Raw genomic sequence first — 16973 nt, 5'->3', positions numbered from 1 at the left:
ACAGATGCCACAAATTCCTTCATTGTTATTGTTATCATGTTAATTGTTGACTCTTAACTATCCTGCACCCACATAAATATGTGTCCATCATTTTACTTTTTATCCAGTCCCAGAGGTCCATCACCCTCCCCTTTGCTTTCTCCCGCCTCTATAACCTACCACCAATGGATTTTATGTAACCCACCTAAGTCCTCTCCTTTGATTGCAATGTATAAAAATAGATTAAAAAACCGCCATTCTCTAGAGTCTCTAGAGCATTATCCCAATCCATTGAGATACTGCTTTCCAGCAATTGTCGACAGTTTGGCTCAAACTTTGCAGGTTTTTATGTTAACACTGTGCTCTGAGCAATAAAGTCCTTCGCCTCTGGACCAAGATTCTTCTATCTTCTGTCACGAATGCCCGTGAAACTGTGGCAGACTAACCCTTCATAGCTCTTAACACTGGAAGGTGTTTTTTTGTTTTGTTTTGTTTTGTTTTGTGTGTGTGTGTGTGTGTGTTTTGTTTTTTGTTTTTTTGTGGGGATTTTTTGAGAAGCAAAAAATTAGCTTTGGGCCTCACTTTTTAATATATACTCTCAGGGTTAATGAATCTTACCCCACTGTGCCCTGGTGCAGTCCTAGCTGAGATATGGTTTTAGGCCAATTGACTGACACATATCCTTTCCGATATTAATATTCTTTGGCTTGTGAATCTGAGCTTTCTATGGAGGGAAATGGCAACCAAACAAAAGGTGACTATTTCACTGATATAAATACAAATGCAAAGCAGCACCTGGGTTCCAAGCCAAGCAGTACCCAGCTTGCCAGACGGAATAACAGGCTATTGGCTCAAACTGCAAAAAGGAACCCAACACCACCTCTAAATCTGAAAATTAGTCTGCTAATTTCCAAGAAGGAATGGCACACAGGTAATTCTAGCAATGCTCACTTTGGGGATGGACAAGAAAATAAAACAAAAAAGCTCCACCTTGTTAATCTCTCAAGTAGGTACTTAGTCAAATTACCAAAATCCTAGCTCTGAGTTCATGCAGTTCAGTGTAGAAGCAAGTTGTTAACTTTGAGGACTTTAGCTTTCTGCTTGATTTGTGGGGTTGATCAACGTACTCCACTAATTTATAGAAACAAACGATTTAAACATTTTAAATTAATAAAGAGATCACTGTAGAGGACCTTTTAGATTATATATATTTTAAAGTATCTTTTTTTTAACTTAAAAAAAGTTTTATTGATTTTAGAGTGAAAGGGAGAAAGAGAGAGAGAGAAACATTATCAGTTGCCTCCCACAGGCTTTGAAAGGTGGGTATGTGCCCTGACCAGGAACAAAAACCGCAACCTTTCAGCATACAGGGAGACACTCAACCAACTGAGCCACACCAACTTGGGTGGAAGTATATTTAATAACTCATCCCTTCAAAAATATGACTGATAGAATGAAATTGATGAAGATGTAATACATGTTATATGACTTAAAATATTTCCTTGGCGACCTAGCAAATAATTTTGACTTCTTTTATAATTAACACTTGTAAATAGTGTAAATAGATACTGAAGAAGCATAAAGAGATGGTATTTTTGTGTGTCTCTGGGGATGCACTTTATCCAAATATGGCATTATCTGAAAAATAAAAAAAAAGTATTTGTTACATAACTTATAATTCATTTCATAGTTTCTTAAATAACCCTGAGGGCAGAGAGGATGAATACTGTTTCAAAGATACAGCAAATAAGGTTTAGAAACACTAAGTGACTAAAAGCGTAAGACTAGTCCCGTGGTCGGCAAACTGCAGCTCATGAGTCACATGCGGCTCTTTGGCCCCTTGAGTGTGGCTCTTCCACAAAATACCACAACCTGGGCGAGTCTATTTTGAAGAAGTGGCGTTAGAAGAAGTTTAAGTTTAAAAAATTTGGCTCTCCAAAGGAATTTCAATCATTGTACTATTGATATTTGGCTCTGTTGACTAATGAGTTTGCCGACCACTGGACTAGTCAATGGCAGATGCAGGACATGAACCCAAGTGCAATGGACTGAACGTCAGTGTTCTCCCCAAGAAAATTCTATATCGAAACCTTGATCCCAGTGTGATTAGAAGGCATTAGAAGGTGGGGCCTTTGGGAGATGATTATGTAATAAGAGTAGAGCCCTCACAAATGGGATTAGTGCTTTTATAAGAAGAGGCCAGCCCTAACCTATTTGGCTCAGTGGATAGAGCATTGGCCTGCAGACTCAAGGGTCCTAGGTTCGATTCTGGTCAAGGGCATTACCTTGGTTGCGGGCACATACCCAGTAGGGAGTGTGCAGGAGGCAGTAGGGAGTGTGCAGGAGGCAGCTGATTGATGTTTCTCTGTCATCGATGTTTCTAACTCTCCATCCCTCTCCCTTCCTCTCCGTAAAAAATTAATAAAATATATATTTTTTAAAAAAGAAGAGGCCAGAGAACTAGCTTGCTCCTTCTGCCATGTGAGAGGACACAGCCAGAAAGCAGCCCTCTATAAACTAGGTAGAGAGCAAGCACCAAGCACCTGACCTGACACTCTGATCTCAGGCTCCCATCCTCCAGACCCGTGAGGAAGAAACTTGTCATTTAAGCCACCAGTGTACGAGTTTTTTTTATCGCAGCCCAAACTAAGATACCCAAGTTTTCCATTTTTAAGGCTAGCGTCTTTCAGTAAGATTGCCCCTCTTTTGGTGTTCACACCTCTAAGTGGAAAATTGAAGAGAAGGCGTGAAAAGGGGTGGTAGGATGTTGGAAAGTTTTACTTAGGGTGATTTCTGATGAATTGGCTTTTTAAAAAATATTTTTTTATTGATTTCAGAGAGGAAGAGAAAGAGAGAGAGAGAAACATGAATGATGGGAATCATCAGGTTGACTGACTCCTGCACCGCCCCTAATGGGTTTTAAGACCTCAAACTGGGCATGCGTCCTGACAGGAAATGAAACTGCAACCTCCTGGTTCATAGATAGATCACCACTCAAGCACTGAACCTCAGTCTGAAGAATTGGCTTTTGAATGAAGATCTGAATAAATTGAGAGGAGGAGAGAAGGAAAGAGAAAGAGGGAGAAGGAGAGAGAGAGAGAGAGAGAGAGAGAGAGAGAGAGAGAGAGAGAGAGAGAGAGAGAGAGAGAGAACAGCATGTGCCATGTCCTGAGGTGGGAACCGGAGTGGTACATCCCAGGAACAGGAAGAAGACCATGGTGCTGAGTGGGATAAGGCCAGGGAGAGTAGAAGAGAAAAGGCTGAAAAGATAAACACACAGGATACAGTGTGGATTTTATCCAGTGTGGTGTGACTCGATGGGTGAGTTTTGAGCAATGAGTGAAGAATCTAACATAGGTGTGTGTGTGTGTGTGTGTGTGTGTGTGTGTGTGTGTGTGTGTTTTAATCACTCAGGCTGTCGTGTGAAGAAATAAATGTGGCAGGTGGCAAGAGCGGAGGCTGGGGAACATATGTGAGGTCCTTGCTGTACTTCGAGAGAGAGATGATCATGGGTTGGATCTGGGTGATATCAGTCGTCAGATTCAGGACTGATTTTGAAGGAAGGGCTGTCAGAACTTCCTGACAGATTGGATGTGGGATGTGAGACAAAGAGAGTCAAAGGTACTCCTCGCGATATGGCCATTTTCTGAGATGAGGAGGGGTCAAGGGTAAGGAGATTGTGGGGTAGAGGATAGGAATTCTGTTTTGGCAATGGTAAACTTCACATAACGTCAAGGAGAGGTGGCAATCTGATAAATGCAATCTGATAGACGTGTCCAGAACTCAGGAGAAAGGTCAGGGTAGAAATAGAAATGCGGGAGTTCTCAGAGTAGAGATGAGATTTTGAATCCTGTAACAGAGCAGAGACCTGCCATCTGTCTGGGTGGAAATCACCTAGAAACCAAGGGTAGATGATGAAAGAGGGCCCAGGATTTTTTTTTCAGCATTCGGAGGACAGAAGAGGGCCATCCTAATAAAGGGGATGCTATTTTATAGTTAATGATGTTTATCATTTGATTCATTGCACATCTGTTGAGGGTCTACTAGAGTACTGTATGTTCATCAAATTTGGGAGGCAATGTTTCACAAATGAGGGTTTTCTCATTGCATCTGCTGGCCTCTGCAGGAAGGGGGTGCTCTCAGTCTTAGTGTGGCAGGCCCAAACTCTTGGTTTGGATTGGGCCAAGTTCTCTTTTGGGGTGAGTTCACCTTCGGCTGCTTTTAAGCCAATGCCTCCAGTATAGATTTGTTTTCCAGCAACAAAGCCACCATTTTAACCTCCACCTATCTCTCAGTGGAGGGAATTACTGTTGACTTTTTCAAACTTCAACAGTATTCAGAATAAAGTAGACACTCAAACAAGTGTCAGCACCCTTTTCTAATACCCAGGGACTCTCCACTTGTGGAAATAAAAATAAAATAAGCCCCCAGTATCCCCAGAGCACCCTTTGAGAACTACTAGTTTAGACTCGTTAAGGAAAGACCATGGATTCACATACTGATTCCCATAACATTTACATTAGGTCTAGACTTACCCAGTATCTTGTCATCATAAAGTTGAGTTTCTGTTGAATTCTGTTCACTTAAAAGGAACAAGGAGTTTTTCTGCAGTATTTAAAGGTTTATTTTAATGTTCCAGAATTGCGGGCTTATAGCCTCTATATCATTAATGTTGGTGATGGGAATTGTCCTTGTTAGAGTCTGTTTTGTAGAAAACCACGTACCTTCATGTAAAGTGGTAAACTATGTCATAGGAAGTGGATGTTAACGTTCACCGTTAAACTTGTGAGAATTAACCTACTACCTGTGATTTAACTCATCTAGCTCCAAGTAAATCAACCAGAATAAAAGGTAACACTTAGAATTAGGAACACTAAAGGCATTCCTCCTCCTAAACGAGTTACTTTTTAATGTAAAATAAACACCTGACTGTTACAGATTAACTTTAAAACACAATGGAGAATCTCACTTGTCCAGGCCATGCTGTTTCATCTTCTCAGCACCACCTACCAGGAGCGCTCCAGTCAAATGCAAAGTCACAGCCCCCTCATCAAAGAAACTAAACCTCCAAATCTCCAATATGGCGATTCTTTTGCTTCTGATCTAACTGGATCACTTGTTGGTTGTATTTAATATAATTATACTCTCCTTTTACTTTACTTTTCTTTTCTTTTTTTTCAAATAAAGGAGAAAAACGTCATCGGCTGTTTGCCTTGAATTAGAAACAAGTATTCACAATCAAGGTAGCTACCAGTTCCTCTTCTTCCTCCTGCAAAATACTACCCCCAGTGCATACCGTCATCCCAACTTCCATCCACATTTTATTGTTTCTGGGGCTTTTTGTTTAATACCTGTCATCAAAATAATTTCCATTTTATCTCAGTTTTGCACATGAAATTTTTGCAGAGGCATCGAACATTGGTGAGATAGGCGGCCTCCAAAGTTGTTGTGGTTTATTAGAATTAACTATCACAACTTTTCTCAAAATATGGTTCTCAGGCCATCGGCATCAAAATCACCTTAGCCTGCTGAGAATGCAGGCCCCAGACCCCATCTAGAGCCTATATTAAATGAGGCCTCCTGGATGTTGAGCCTGGGATTCTGTAGGCACAAGATAAATGATGCCCTCGCCTGTTTGGACTGAAGGGTCCTGGGTTTGATTCCAGTCAATGGCATGTACCTTGGTTGCAGGCTAGATCCCCAGTGGGGGTTGTGTAGAAGGCAGCTGATCGATGTTTCTCTGTCATCGATGTTTCTAACTCTCTATCCCTATCCCTTTCTCTCTATTAAAAAAAAAAAATCAATAAAATATATTTTTTTTAAATGCATTTCACCTGTATTTCCTGTGGCCCAAGGAGATCAAGTTTAAAAAAAAGAAAGTGAGAATCTCCATTAACTAGTCTCGCTTACTGATGCTTCAGACAGGTTGCCCTTTAAGCTCTCCCAGAACACCACTATGAAATTCTCCCTAAATGTATGCATCTTTCCCTCCTGTCGATTGGGTGGGAAGCCTCCCCACAGCATCTTACGTTTGGATGGGAAGTGCTTCTTCTCTGTGTGAGCAATGAGACTCAGTTCGACCCAGGAGCTCCTGCCACTGTCGGGCACAGGTTCTTTGGTTTGGCTATAAATGTGGCACTGGTAGGCACCACTGAAGTGCCTCCTCTGAGCTCTCAGTAAGCTGACTTGATTGCTTCTTTCCACCAAGCAGTTGGACTCACGCTTTTCATTGATTTCTTTCAGGAGACGTTGTCTGTCGGCTTTGCATTTTATAATTGTTTCATTGGTTATGTTTATAGACGTCATTATGCTGGCAGATTAATCATGAGGTGTTTCTTTGTGTCCTGCAAACACAAATAAAAAAAACAAAACAAAAAACCATCAGTTAGTTGCCTGATTGATCCAGAAGCCAGTATTGTTCAGAATCAGGTGTCAGCCAGTCTTCACTCTCCTCCTGCATTATACCTCCACTGCTGCCCCCACCCCTCAGCTCACTCAATTTTTCATTATTGTTTTCTAATGTCTTTTTATTTGTTGATGTTTCTTTGGGGGGGGGGAGGGTTAAAAAAGGATATAGTAGAAGAATATATTTTGGTTTTTAGATACTATGCATTGATTCTTGCTTTTAGGGCATTTTGTTATTTCTTCTGATTATAAAAAAAAAAAATTTAAAGAAAATACAGAAAAGCATAAGGTAGAAAAGCTAAAATCACTCTTGATCCAAAAACAACCAAATTCACATTTTGGATGTTTCTTTTACAAGAAATATCCAAAGGAATTTTATTATAACAAATCCAGAAAAACAACAACAGTGAATTGGCTAAAGTAGAACATAAATTTTTAAAATGTATAAAGGTTGTTGAGTAGTTAGGAAGATTTTGCTTGTTAGAACTGTACAGAAACACACATAAAACAAGGTTATGTATTGACTGTTAACAAAAATGTTGTGAGCAGAGAGACTGGCAAGAACCTAATCCTGTACTTCCATCAGGATTTGCTAAGTCAATGTTTGGGGAAACTTCACAGAATGTAAGTACCACAATAATAAGAATTTACTGTATACAGAGTCCTCCCTTGTCCTTGGGGGATTCATTCCAAGATCCCCAACTCCCCAGGGGATGCCTAAAACTTTGGGTAGTACTAAGCCCTATATATACAATTTTTTTTCCTATACATATAAACCTCTAATAAATTTACAAATTAGGCAAAGTAAACGATTAATAACAATCACTAATAAAATAGCATAATTATAACAATATACTGTAATAAAATGTATGTGAATGTGGCTTCTCTCCCCTCTCTTCCTCTCTTCCTCTCTCTCTCTCTCTCTCTCTCTGGAATTTTTTATTTAATGTTTTGGCCTGTAGCTGACCGTGAGTTAACTGAAACCACAAAAAAAGTGAAACCACAAGTAAATATATTACTGTTTCTTCAAGTACCTTATTTTAAATTACCTTTCACATGCAGCAATCCAAAGCCTATTTGAAGTCCACTCATGTGGATCAGTCCATTGAAATGTTACCTTGGTGATGGAATGTTCTGATTGTGCCATTCCAACTTTGTTCTATTTATAGAATCCTAGTTATGAGAAATTGTAGCCCTAGCTGGTTTGGCTCAGTGGATAGAGCGCTGACCTGTGGATGGAAGGGGGAGTTTCCTGTCATTTCTTCAAATAGGTTTTCAATATCTTGCGCTCTCTCTTCTCCTTCTGACACCCCCATAATGCTTATTGGTACGCTTGACGTTGTCCCAGAGGCTCCTTACACTAACTTCATATTTTTTTTTTATTGTTTTTGCTCTTCTGATTGGGTGTTTTTTTGCTTCCTCAGATAGAGTATGCTTAATTTCTGACTGGCTCTTTTTCATGTCTTTGACATTCTCACAAGATCCTTGAAAGTCTCACTAAGTCCCTTCAAGTTCTCCCTGAGTCCCTTGAAGCTCTCATTAAGATCATTGAGCAACTTTAGAACCACCATTTTGAACTCTGTATCCTGTAGTGTGCTTGCTTCCATTTCATTTAATTCTTTTTCTGGAGATTTCTTTTGTTCTTTCATTTGTGACATGTTTCTTTGTCTCCACGTTTTGACTGCTTCCCTGTGTTTGTTTCTATGTATTAAGCAGAGCTGCCTCCTGCACTCACCCCAAACCTGCAATCCAGGTACGTGCCCTTGACCGGGAATCGAACCTTAACCTCCTCAGCAGCAAAACCAGGTGGGTGACACCAGGACCATGTACAATAACTTAGGTCCTTGTCTTGGCACCGACCCTTGGTGGAAACCATGACCCTGAAAGGGTACATGTGGAAAAGCTGATGAATATTCTATTGAGATCCTCCCCTTAACTCCCAGACTTTAAAACCTGCAAAGCAAAGGATCCAGCACACACCTCCTGGGAGCATATCTGAGCCTTGTCCTTCCTGTTCTTCTTCCCGGACAGGTGTGCATCTCCTAAACTCTAAGGCAGTGATTCCCATAGTGGTCTATATCGACCCCCAGGGGTCTATGACAACCTGCAAGGGGTCTACGTCAGCAAAAAAAAAATTTGGGGGTCCATGAAATGAAAATGGGGGTCCACGATAGTGGATCTCAACATACACTGATAGTACCTATTTACTTACATCATATTATCTTATAATATAAAAACATATAAATTATTAATAAAAGTACCTATGAAGTAAAAAATTTATTATATATGTTTATAAAATTGTGTAAGTTGTAGGATAAAAACCTGCACATAATGATATACCAGTATCATCTTGTTACAAGCATACGTGCAGTAAACATTCTTGCCAATTTTTGTCTCAAAGCTTCGCGAACTTGCACCGACTTGTTCAATTCGTCACTCTATAAATATGAATGTGAGAAAAATACGTTCATTCGTTTCCTGAATCTTGAATAGGAAAGTGCTGAGAAAATATTTAAAAAAATATAAACTGGCAGTTTATCATACAAATTATAGTGAATCAGTGTTATTTTGTTTGAGAATGCCGGAGAAAAGTAGGTACATTATTTTTTATTAAATTTTAACACTAAACTTCACTACAGTTAGAAATTTACAAAAAAATCAATATCAGGTAAGTAGGGGGTCTACCCAAAACCGAAAAACATGGCAAGGGGTCTACGACACAAACAAGTTTGGGAACCTCTGCTCTAAGGCATCCCACAGGACTTGCAACCAGGGGAGCGATGGGCAGTGGCAGCTCATCGCAGGCTAACCCCCTGAACCTGCCTCCAAGGCCCCCGTTTCTCTGCCTTTCCAGTGAGCTGACAGCTGCTCCACCTGGGTCAGTGGTCGGCAAACTGCAGCTCGCGAGCCACGTGCAGCTCTTTGGCCCCTGGAGTGTGGCTCTTCCACAAAATACCACGTGCGGGTGCGCACGTACAGTGCGATTCAAACTTCGTGGCCCATGCGCAGAAGTCAGTTTCCAGCCCTCAAAAGAAATTTCAGTCATCGTACTATTGATATTTGGCTCTGTTGACTAATGAGTTTGCCGACCACTGACCTAGGTTCATTTCTTTCCTATAACATTTTTAGAGAGCCAAAGCAGCCCACCTAGTCTCCTATTGTTTCTTCCACCCTAGGCCCTTTCTTGTTTCACTGTCCCCAGCTTTAATAAATGTTCTCTCAAAATCACCTGAACTTGTATTATGTAATATTTTCTGTGTGAAGTCATTAACCCACACACTACTGGCAGAACCCACACATTCAGGGCCAGGTCCCCTTTCCAGGAACACAAAGAGCAGAAGATTCAAATATGACTTAGACTGAAGCTTAGTTTGGGGCTGGGGGAGAGACATATATGTTGTATAAAGAACAAAAATTCGGCGGGAGATCCAAGATGGCTGCTCGGGTATACACCTAGCCGCAGCAGCTCACAACAATTTCAAGGGAATACAACTAAAATGTAGAGTGGACATTGCCCAGAGCTACAGGTAGTCGACTGACTGAAAACTCTACAATAGGAAGGAGGGAGAAAACCAGAAGGAAAATCAGAGGAGCTGAAAAAAAGCCTAAGGTACGGAGACATGCTGCGCGCTCGCACGCACGCGCGCGCGGAGAGGTCGCAGCCGGAGAGGAGGAGAGGGCTGGGTGCTGCCTGGCGTTCCCTAGCAGGAAGGAAATAGAACCCCCAGCCTGGGCTGAACCCCCGAACCGGCAGCGCTGAGCCCCAAGTTATGTGCCAGACCCTGGGGACCCAGGCTCTGGCAGGGGGAGACAATCCCGGGGGACGGCGAAATGCGGGGCCCCTGGAGTCGCGCGCACATGGCGCGCAGAGGACTGAATGTTGACTCTGATGCTGGATTACCCTAGCCGGAAGAAACAAAGCCTCCGGCGGCAGCTCTGAGCCTCAGTCCAGACCGCCCCGAACTCCAGGTCTGGGCCAGTCCCTGGGGACCCAGGCTCGGGCAGGGGGAGACGGAGCTGTGAGGTGGAGTCCTGGGAGCGCGGCGAAAGGCCGAGCCCCTGGAGTCGCGCACACTGTGCGCAGAGGACAGTCTGTTGACTCTGATCCTGGACTCCCCTAGTGGGAGGGAGAAATAAAGCTCCAGACTGGAGGAACGCGACGAGGAGCAGGAGCCCCTGCCGGACACCGGCCAGCCGGGCGCCAGCAAGGAGCCGGGTGACGGGGCCCCCAGTGGGGGGGGGTGCCCCTGAGCCTTCGACTGCTGAGCGCTGGCAACGGAGCCAAGGACGGGGGCTGCTTCCTGGGCGGCGCCGACCCCGGCAACAGGCTGGAGCAGCGCGGGAGCCCGCGGAGAACAAAGGGGTGCCACAGGCCAACCTGCTGAGCTCCCAGGACAAGGAGGAAGAAACCAAAGAAGTTCTCAATGTGAAGAAATCAAGTGAGAGCAAATGATAGTAAAATTACTTAAGAAAGAATACAAAGAAGATCTTGAAAAATCAAAGACTAAGTCAGAACTCAACGCACCAGCCAACATTGCAACATAAATGCGTTTTTTGTTTTTTTTTGAAAAGAAAAAAAAGAGAGAAAAAAGGGACAGAATGTTGGAACAGCGGCGACCAGGCCTAGAGTGGCCAGGCACAAGGCAGTGGCAGCGGGGCCCGGAGCAGCAGTGGCCAGGCCCCAGAGCAGCAGCAGCCAGAACAAGAGCATCAACGGCCAGCACTGGAGCAGCCAGACCTGGGGCAGTGGCAGCCAGGCCTGAGGCAGAGGCGGCCAAGCCCAGGGTGGCCAGTCCAGGAACACCCAGACACGGAGTGGCTGGGCCCGGAGAAGCCCGGCCCAGAGCAGCCGGGTTGGGAGCAGCCAGGCCCAGAACAGCAGTAGCCAAGCACGGAGCATCCAGGCTGGGAGCGGCCAGGCTCGGAGCAGCCGGGTCGGGTGCGGCCAGGCCCGGAGCAGCGGCGGCCAGGCTGGGAGCGGCCAGGCCCGGAGCAGCCGGGTCTGGTGTGGCCAGGCCCGGAGCAGCGGCTGCCAGGCTGGGAGCGGCCAGGCCCAGAGCAACAGCTGCCAGGCTGGGAGCGGCCAGGCCCGGAGCAGCCGGGTCTTGTGCGGCCAGGCCCGGAGCAGCAGCTGCCAGGCTGGGAGCGGCCAGGCCCGGAGCAGCGGGTCTGGTGCGGCCAGGCCAGGAGCAGCGGCTGCCAGGCTGGGAGCGGCCAGGCCCGGAGCAGCTGGGTCTGGTGCGGCCAGGCCCGGAGCAGTGGCTGCCAGGCTGGGAGTGGCCAGGCCTGGAGAAGCGGCTGCCAGGCTGGGAGCGGCCAGGCCCGGAGCAGCCGGGTCTGGTGTGGCCAGGCCCAGAGCAGCGGCTGCCAGGCTGGGAGCGGCCAGGCCCGGAGCAGCAGCTGCCAGGCTGGGAGCGGCCAGGCCCGGAGCAGCCGGGTCTGGTGCGGCCGGGCCCGGAGCAGCGGCTGCCAGGCTGGGAGCGGCCAGGCCCGGAGCAGCCGGGTCTGGTGCGGCCGGGCCAGGAGCAGCGGCTGCCAGGCTGGGAGTGGCCAGGCCCGGAGCAGCAGCTGCCAGGCTGGGAGCGGCCAGGCCCGGAGCAGCCGGGTCTGGTGCGGCCAGGCCCGGAGCAGCGGCTGCCAGGCTGGGAGCGGCCAGGCCCAGAGCAGCCGGGTCTGGTGCGGCCAGGCCAGGAGCAGCGGCTGCCAGGCTGGGAGCGGCCAGGCCCGGAGCAGCCGGGTCTGGTGCGGCCAGGCCCGGAGCAGCGGCTGCCAGGCTGGGAGCGGCCAGGCCCGGAGCAGCTGGGTCTGGTGCGGCCAGGCCCGGAGCAGCGGCTGCCAGGCTGGGAGCGGCCAGGCCCGGAGCAGCAGCTGCCAGGCTGGGAGCGGCCAGGCCCGGAGCAGCCGGGTCTGGTGCGGCCAGGCCAGGAGCAATGACTGCCAGGCTGGGAGCGGCCAGGCCCGGAGCAGCGGCTGTCAGGCTGGGAGCGGCCAGGCCCGGAGCGGCCGGGACCGGAGCATCCGGTCTCAGAGCAGCCGGGTCGGGTGCGGCCAGGCCTGTAGCAGCAACAGCCAAGTCCAGAGCAACTAGGTTGGGAGCGGCAGTGACCAGACCCGGAGCAGCTGGTTGTGGAACGAACCAGAGCAACAGAGGCCAGGCCCGGAGCGGCCAGGCCCGAAACAGCTCGCTCCTCGCCTGTACCTGCCCACGGCTGCCTCTCAGGCATGGCTGGAAACTTTTGCGGGAACTTGAGGGTCTGCTGAATCAAGTGATGAAGGCTTAGATCTGGATGTGTTGAGTTAGTATAGCGCTGGGGTGTTGATCTGTGAGTGCCTTGGGTGGGGCCTGGATGAGGCTGGTTGACCTATTTGGAAATGTCTTTTGTGTGAAGTGTATCATTGGGCATGTGGAGGTATTATTGATATGAGAAAATGCTAAGTAACAGATTTACTATCTGAAAAGGGATTTACTATCGGGGAAAGGGAGGGAGGAAGAGACTGAACATAAACTGTGCACCTATGGATGAGGACAATGGGGGATGGGGAGAGGGCAGAGGTTGGGGTGGGAACCTGGTGGAGGGGGGAAGAAATGAGGAACCTTTGTAATAATATGAACAATAAAGATTGATTTAAAAAAAAAAATCACTAACAATTAGAAAGCAAAATTAATATTATTTGATATTTTCATGCTACAGCTTAAGAGCCAGAACACTGTGAAAAGATATTGTCTTATTTTTCAATCCTTATAATAAATTCAAAATCACTAGACTAATTTAAAAAAAAAAAAAAAAGAACAAAAATTCAGCCGAAACCAGTTTGGCTCAGTGATAGAGTGTCGGCCTGTGGACTGAGGGGTCCCGGGTTCGATTCTGGTCAGAGGCATGTACCTGGGTTGCAGGCACATCCCCAGGAGGAGGTGTGCAGAAGGCAGCTGGTCGATGCTTCTCTCTCATCAATGATTCTAGCTCTCTGTCCCTCTCTCTTCCTCTCTGTAAAAAAATCAATAAAATATATATATATATATATATATATATATTTAAAAAAGAACAAAAATTCAACTGAGTGCATTTAAAGATCTAATTGGCTTTATTGAACAATTCTTGAATCCTGGCAGGATCCCATCAAACAAGGATGATAAGGGAGGGGTGAGCAGAGGTGGAATTACCATCAAGTTACTATAGATTAAGCTTCATTCAGGGTGTCTTTGAAAGTCTTGCATCTATTTTCTTGTCATTTAATTTTGATGTCAGTTTCTTAAAGAGATCCTGAAGGTGATTAAGCCTCCTCCATCCCTTCATTCCCAATGCATGCCACAGAATAGAACAGCACAGCTGTGGCTGTTCGTGTGAACCGAGCACAGGAATAGTTGTGCACTTTGAAGGCCAGGTTGCTAAAATCTACTCCCACCCCATGAAAAATGCATTTTACATTTCCTGGCACTGCTCTGCTCTGCAGCTTACCCTCTGAGACGGCAGGAAACCTTTGCTCAGGATCAGCCACATCACTCCTAATGGCTTCTTGGACCTTGGCTCCCAGATGCCGTTCAGATCTCATATCGCCGAACTGTTCTGTACTCAAATCTCTCTCAGACTTGGCATTTCACACCCACAAGATAGCTCAATCTGACCTGGACTCCCAGCCAAGTGATGCTCCCCGCCGTGCCCTCGCTGGCAGAGATTAAGGTTCATGTTGTGTTATACATCCGGATGTATGATGTCTTTATGATTTATGCCTGAACTGGTTAATAAGCACCTACCATGGCAGCCTCCAGAGAGAGAAGGTAAGGCTAGTAGACTAGAATCACACAATAAAGAGATACTGCTGAGTTTCCCACTTTCTGAGCTCCGTTCTTTATTTTCACACTTGGTTGAAACAGGTATGTGAATTTTGTCTAATGCTTTCCTTGGAAATACCTAATTTTACTTTTCGTGAGTCACAGAAACTTAAAAGCAGAAGAAACTCTAGATCTCACATAGCTCCATCTTCCATGGAATTCATGAATCCTATCCACAACATACGTGGTCCAGCGTAGACATCATCTAACTCTTGCCTAGAGGGTGGCTCATTCAACTGCTGACTGCCTCTAATGATAGGAAATCTTCCTCTTGTTAGGTCAAAAGTAGTTAGTGCACGCCAGAGTGTGTTGTCCTTTAGGGGCATCCACAGAGCACCTTCCAGGTGCTGCAATCATAAATCCGGTCTGAAAATCTTGGAGTCATTCCAGGACAATCCATGCAGCCTTGACTAGACAAGAAGGGGTCAAATCTAAGATAACATGAGAAGGAGATACGACTTTGAGGAAATGCGAGTTGATGATAGTGGTAAGATTTACAGAGTATTACTATAGGTCAGAGGTCACTCAGGCACTCACTTAAGTGCTTTATATTTCCTAGTCATTTATTTCTCACACTGTTTTCATTTTCCAGTTGTAGAGACTGAGATGCAGAGTAACTAAAGCAAAGTCATGCAGCTAAGTAAACGAAAGAGCTAGGATTTGAATCCAGGCCAATGGGACCTGGAGTCTGGACCCTTAACCATGACAGGAGACCACCTTAATGATTGTAACTAGTTGAGAATGTCCAAACCACATGGCAGGTGTCATTTGTTTACTTGATCCTCAAAAGAGCAGTCCTATGAAACATGAATGGTTATGGAACATAAGTAACTTACCCAAGGTCCTGCAGCTAGTGAGTCTGTACTAAAGTTGGTATACCAACCCAGGTAGCCTAGAGCTCTAGATCTGAGGCTCTCCTCCACCGCTCTACATGCCCTTGGTGGTACACTCCTTGTGGATAGTGATGGTGTCACATAGAGAGCTTTGTCATGTGCAGGGAAGGCAAATGGCAAGGCCGACAAGAATAGGATAGGCACCAGCTGGTAAATATGCGGAGGGAAAGTGGTTGCTGACTGGTCCTCAGAGGACTCCCAACCCAATCCTTTTTGCAAAGGACACAGAGTGGACAAGTTATCTATAAACAGGGGGAGCCTAAACAATCAGAAAGAATGCCTCCCTGCAGGAGTACATGCAGGAGGCTGCCTCTGTGAACGGAGTTAAAGAACAAAAAGAGGCCCAATGTAATGTGCCAGCTTCTGCTTTCAGAAAGGGAGTGGGAAGTTTGTAAATACCTGACTGTTTACTGTCAACATGTGCAATGGAGGTGCAACTCCGGCAGGCAAGGAGAGGTCCATTTAAAATTCTACCCATTGGATTCCTTTTCTGAACTGTTTTGTGTGTGTGTGCGTGTGTGTGTGTGTGTGTGTGTGTGTGTGTGCTATGTAGAAGGTTTCATGGTACATGAAGGACTTAAAAATGCCTTTAAATACTGAGTAAGTTGTGCTGAATATTAAGCAATACAATTAGCCAGTTTTTCTGAAATCCATAAAATAAACCTCTTAACGAAGACTGAAGGCCTTTGGATTCCATATTTAGCTATTTTTTTAATTCAGAGAACATTGCTCAGTAATATGAAATAATACCCAAATAAATGTTTAGAAACTCTTATTTGTAGAGGAAATTTACAAGTTTCTTTTTTTGGGTGGGGGGGGGAGGGCGGGAAGTTCATTTGCAAAGCAAATATTTTAAATATTCAATGCTTGTTAGCTGCAGTCATTCAGTAAATATCTAACACTTATTGTATTTAAGATTAAATCTATTGTGAGAAACCCCTAGTTTTAATTTCAGTTTAATAATGTCTATTTGGAGTGTGTGTGTGTGTGTTTTGTTTTTAGTAATTTTTTTTTTCTCAAGAAGTAGTAGGGCTGACTTTTCCTCTAGTCCAGGAAGACTGGCAGGGCGACATGTGCTCCACTTTTGTTGTTAGTCCTATTAACACCAGAGGATACTTTTTCCATTGCGTTTTAGAGAAGGGGGGTGGGGGGAGAGGGAGGAGGAGGAAGAGAGAGAGAGAGAGAGAGAGAGAGAGAGAGATTGATGTGAGTGAGATACATCAACTTGCTGCCTCCTGGACACCCCCACCGAGGGCAGGGCGCAAGCGAACCTGCAACCCAGGTACGTGCCCTTGACAGGGAATCAGACCCACGACCTTTGGTTGCGCGGGCCAATGTTCCCCACCAGCGAGCCACACCGTCCAGGAACTGACTACATGTGCTTTATAAAACAGAGATCATGTCCCTTTTTAATATTTTATACCCCAGGGCCCATGAGAATGTCTGGCACACACCGTTCCAAACAAGTTTGGTACCTGGAACCCCCTGAACCTTCTGAATGTACCCATTCATTACTAACTACACGTGGCGGCCTGAGGGCGAATGCAGAGCGATATCGCCTGCTCCGACCTCAAAGCCCCACCCGCCTCCTTTGTCAGGGAGCGGGGGTGGCGGGGATGCCAACCTCACAAGAGCAGAACCCTAACGGGATCGCTTTCTTTGGACTGGAATCCCTTCTGGTGTGTCTCCTCTGCGTAGAGAGAGCACGGATTTACAAAACGTGGCGCCGTCCGCTCCAAAGGCAGGGTCCGACCTTGATGGACAGCGGTGCTGGTGCGAGGGTGCAAATCAGACCTCCGCCCGCGTTGGAGTTGGCCCTGGGGGCGCCCCTCTGGGCGCATCGGCAAACTCCTGGGCTACTGGTG

At 46.0% G+C, this 16973-nt stretch overlaps 1 protein-coding gene across 1 annotated transcript in view; it reads right to left on the bottom strand.

Moving 5' to 3' along the window:
• Positions 1-629: 629 nt before the first annotated feature.
• The window catches only part of SPATA45 (spermatogenesis associated 45), a 67131-nt gene continuing 50787 nt past the window's right edge, over positions 630-16973 (bottom strand). The window contains exons 4-5 of the mRNA XM_084865577.1: positions 6009-6323; positions 630-1617 (exon numbers count right to left, since the gene is read on the bottom strand). Coding sequence (XP_084721703.1) covers positions 1598-1617; positions 6009-6285 — 297 coding nt within the window. The 5' untranslated portion in view covers positions 6286-6323 and the 3' untranslated portion in view covers positions 630-1597. The remainder of the gene's footprint in view (positions 1618-6008; positions 6324-16973) is intronic.

Source organism: Pipistrellus hanaki, assembly GCF_964339955.1.
Source record: "Pipistrellus hanaki genome assembly, chromosome: 18".
In the NCBI taxonomy this organism is placed as follows: domain Eukaryota; kingdom Metazoa; phylum Chordata; class Mammalia; order Chiroptera; family Vespertilionidae; genus Pipistrellus; species Pipistrellus hanaki.
Note: the sequence above shows the minus strand (reverse complement) of the source record. Positions and strands in the feature narration are given on the sequence as shown.